Source organism: Myotis nattereri (assembly GCF_964212035.1).
Source record: "Myotis nattereri genome assembly, chromosome: 3".
NCBI lineage: Eukaryota > Metazoa > Chordata > Mammalia > Chiroptera > Vespertilionidae > Myotis > Myotis nattereri.
Genome location: NC_138077.1, coordinates 151,405,707 through 151,409,970, shown reverse-complemented (window position 1 = coordinate 151,409,970; position 4,264 = coordinate 151,405,707). Strand labels below are relative to the sequence as shown.

General features: G+C 43.6%; 1 protein-coding gene across 1 annotated transcript; it reads right to left on the bottom strand.

Annotated features, from left to right (window-relative positions):
* Window positions 1-3,316: 3,316 nt before the first annotated feature.
* On the bottom strand, window positions 3,317-3,718 carry LOC308517035 (fatty acid-binding protein, heart-like; the record flags this gene model as incomplete). The annotated part of the gene is made up of 1 exon (XM_081088100.1): window positions 3,317-3,718. The coding sequence occupies one exon, from the start codon at window positions 3,716-3,718 to the stop codon at window positions 3,317-3,319; it is 402 nt and encodes a 133-aa protein (XP_080944226.1).
* Between the last annotated feature and the right edge of the window lie 546 nt (window positions 3,719-4,264).

The following is a 4,264-nucleotide window of genomic DNA, read 5'->3' as shown; positions in this document are numbered from 1 at the left end:
AACATTACATGGCATTAACAAGTTTCCCAGGACAGGAACTTCTAGTTTATTACTGGCTCACATTGTCATCAGAAATTAATTTTGTCCCTGAAAGACAAATTGGCTGGTAGCTTATGAAGTTAAATGGAAAGAACAAGTACGCATCTGTTTCTTCTGCATTTTGTCTCCTTGGTGTCTTACATATAAATGAATCAGAGTGTTCAAACTTAAATTAAGATCTTTGGCTAGATAAACAGTTAAAACTGGTTCCCATAGCTACCTCTCACACATAGCTGTGATTGCATTATAATCCCCTAGTAATCAGCTCTAAATGAAAGAAAGATGATAAGGGTGCTCTTTGCAGTTTTCAGTACTGATTTTTATTAGCTCTCAATCAGGCCGGGACTGCTCTGTCTTTCATCGCATTGTGGTAGTGTTTGTAGAATCATTAGAGTAATAAAGCGTAGATCTTACTGAGGTGCATTTTTCCTGAGGTGTTTTATACAAGAAAAACTCTGAAGATCACACTGGCTGGTACAAGAAAGATTTGTTTCAGGGAAGAAAGTAAGGATGTAATGTATGCCATACTCATTTATTCTTCACCGGAGTCAACACCTAGTGAATTATCCAGCCTGGGTACCACAGCCACCATGAAACCCTCTTGGACTCAGGCGGCCAAGTATTACCATAATAGAGATTTGCATGCGTTGAGCCAGTTTCGAATTTGCCTTGTTATCCTTCTCCAACACGCTTCCCGTGTAAAGCCCTCACATTACGAACGCATTAGCCACAAAACCGCAAGCTTTGCTTTTCCCAATGTGATTTCTTTCGCAAACTGGTATAATCCAATAAAACATCACGCCGCACCAACACTGAAGTATTTATTGCGGAATAAATTTCAGCTTAAAAAGTGCACAGGCCCCCCTTCCTTCTCGTATATCACAGAGTGGCCGGTCCTTTTCAGCTTCACTGGGGTTGGAGACCGCTAAGTGGCGAAAAGTGGCAACTAGAGATGACGGCTCTCTGATGCGTCCCTGCATTTGTTCTGGAATTTTCTAGGCCAGTCCAAGAGATGGTAGCAGGGAAAGAGACTTACACTGACTTTCCCCACGTGTTGCAGGATTTTTCGCAGATTTTGCAGGTGTGCTGCACATTTGCAATTAACAGAATACTTAATCCGGACGTGCCTCTCCTTTCCCACCGGCCTCATTATAGCCGGGGTACATTACAATGCATCCCACTCTACGATCCCCATCAAGATGCCTGCTTGTTTTAAATGCTGGATTTTATGCATTTTCTGTTTATATTAGGCCGAAAGTATCCCTATATTTTAGTGACAGACATTTATGCTCATCCACAGGGTAAGAAACAATATCATGGAGCAGTATGTAGTCCCTGAAAGAGTTTATAGAAATGTGGTGGCTTTATATTTAATTTTAAGTTACTATATTTTAAGGGAAGGCTTTGCCTGAGGTAATTATTACAGCTTTCATGCCCACGCGGCGATACTGTGCATCTCTGCAACCAGCAGATCGTTTGGAAGATCCAGGTGGCCAGAGAGTTAGGTGGTGGCACCTTTTCAGTTTCTATAACATTTGAAAACATATGTGTGGGGTCTAATCTGAAGATAGAATTTTTAGAGAACAAGAAGAAATCACTTGATTAGGGTGGCTTAAGGTGGTAAGGACACCTTGTTTTCATTTTTAAAACCCTTCTGAGAAAAACCTCATTTACTATTTATATTAAAAAACATAAAAGCCTGCATTCAAGCACTGGTTCTCCTTTCTTTTATAAAATAAAGCAAATAAAAATATTTTGCTGATGATGGTGTTTTTGGTATGTGTTTGCATGTTGGTACTTAAATGCAATATGTCTGGAAGATGTTGCTATTTCACACTACACGCACAAGAAAGAGCAAATTGTAGGTCCTGATTATCAACAGATAACAAGACATACTGTATATAAATAAATGCTCAGTCTCCAAACCCGTTATTGGATTAGCTATACAATCACGTCTCAGGCTGTAAGCCTGTGCTGACAAATGAACACTTTTCATTTGGCTCAAGGTCCTCATCAGCAACGGAACTAATTTTGCATTCTCACTCATTAAGTGAATAAGATGTGGAAAAAGCTGTCTGCTTTTTGAAGTGTAAATTTGCTGCTACAGGCTGTGCAGACCAAAGCGCTTTTGAAGCAGGCAAATGAGATCATCTCTAGGGACATGCGAACCTCACAAAGTTTAGGTCATTTCTGTTGAAGGGACGGGGTGCGTGCAGGCACACTCACCAATGTTCATGTGATTTAGGTGGACAGGTGCACTGGGCTGTGTGGGTGTTCTTGGGTGTCAATGGCGGACGCTTTGTGTGAACCTGGGAGAGAAGGAGGAGCACGGGCTTCATCTTCTCCAGAAGCCAAGAACCCATGGAATCTAGGTGATCAGCCAGGCACAGGCTGGCTGTTCAATGATTAGAGAGGCCGAGATGGAATGACCGGGGGTTAGCACTTTAAGCAGGCAGGATTCTCAGCCCTCTGCCAGCCTTGAGAAGGAGCAACACGGCCTCTGAGCTTTTGGTTCAGAACCTCCGTTAGGCGTGGGCTGTTCCATGGAGACATCAAGATAAAAGACAAGTACTGCTGGAGCTGGTTTTAAATACTCTATATGCTGAGAACTCCACCTTTGTATCTCTAGCACGGACTTCTCATTTGAGCTCCAGATTCTTTCTTTCTTTCTTTCTTTCTTTCTTTCTTTCTTTCTTTCTTTCTTTCTTTCTTTCTTCCTTCCTTCCTTCCTTCCTTCTTTCCTTCCTTCCTTCCTTCCTTCCTTTCTTTCTTTCTTTCTTTCTTTCTTTCTTTCTTCTTCTTCTTCTTCTTCTTCTTCTTCTTCTTCTTCTTCTTCTTCTTCTTCTTCTTCTTCTTCTTCTCCTTCTTCTCCTTCTCCTTCTCCTCCTTCTCCTTCTCCTTCTCCTTCTCCTTCTCCTTCTCCTTCTCCTTCTCCTTCTCCTTCTCCTTCTCCTTCTCCTTCTCCTTCTCCTTCTCCTTCTCCTTCTCCTTCTTCTTCTTCTTCTTCTTCTTCTTCTTCTTCTTCTTCTTCCTCTTTTTTTTTTTTTTGCCTTGGCTTTGCTTTATTGACCTCAGAGCACTCTTTGGATGCAGTTAAGAAACAAATACCATGGGAACTGGAACTGGATCCAGGATGGTGCACCTGGCCCCAGAAGAATTCCTCCCCTCCCCCCAAGGTGGATTTATACACAACGCCAGAGGAAAAGACGAGGTGATCTGGCGCTGAGTCCAGGGGTAACCAGTTGGCAGAGGAGCAGTCAGTGAAGCAGTGGGCAGGTCATGCCTCTTTCTCGTAGGTGCTCGCACACACTCCACTGCCATGGATGAGCGTCAGGAGGAGTTTTCCATTAACGAGCTCCCGCATAAGTTTTGTCTCTTGCCCGTCACATTTCTGCACGTGGACAAGTTTGCCTCCATCCAGGGTCACAGTGAATTTGACCTTCCTGTCATCTGCCGTTGTCTTGTCAAACTCCACCCCCAGCTTGAAGCTGATCTCCAAGTTCTTAAAGGTGCTTTGTGTTTTTATGGTGATCGTGTCCCCATTTATTTCGATGATTGTGGTAGGCTTGGTCATATTGGCCACCTGCCTGGTAGCAAAACCCACACTGATTGACCTCATGTAGTCATAGAAATTCTTGCTGTCCACTAGCTTCCAGGTGCCCGAGAAGGCATCCACCATGGTGAGGCTGGGCTAAGCCTCCAGGGGCTGGCCACCCATCTCCCAACGTGCGGAAGTGGAGTTGGCAGCCAGTGGTGCCAGGCTAGCCTGCGTCAGTACGGATGCCTGGCCTTCCAGTCCCTGCCCCCAGCTGCGAGCTGTCAGGACCGGCTTTCTTCCCTGGGCTCCAGTTTCTTAAATGCAACTGTCTGCTTGGTCTGTGTACTTAATTATATCACAAAATAAAAATCATGGGGCTCTACCCTAAAACATTTCTATTCCCCATTCCTCCTTATTTCATAAATTGCATCAGCATCTTCCTTCTCAAGCAAGCCAGAAACTTAAGAATCATCCTTGATTCACCCTTTTCGCTCACCAATGAAATAAAACCTATCAACAGTCATGCTCGTTTTGGAAACAAAATATATCTTAAATCTTCTTGGACACCTAGCCTAGGCAAACATCATCTCTCATCTTGACAATGACACCAGCCTTTTAACGTGCCTCTCCACCTCTACTCTAACTACCCCTCCTCCCCATTCATACTGAACAGAGAGTAATCTTAAA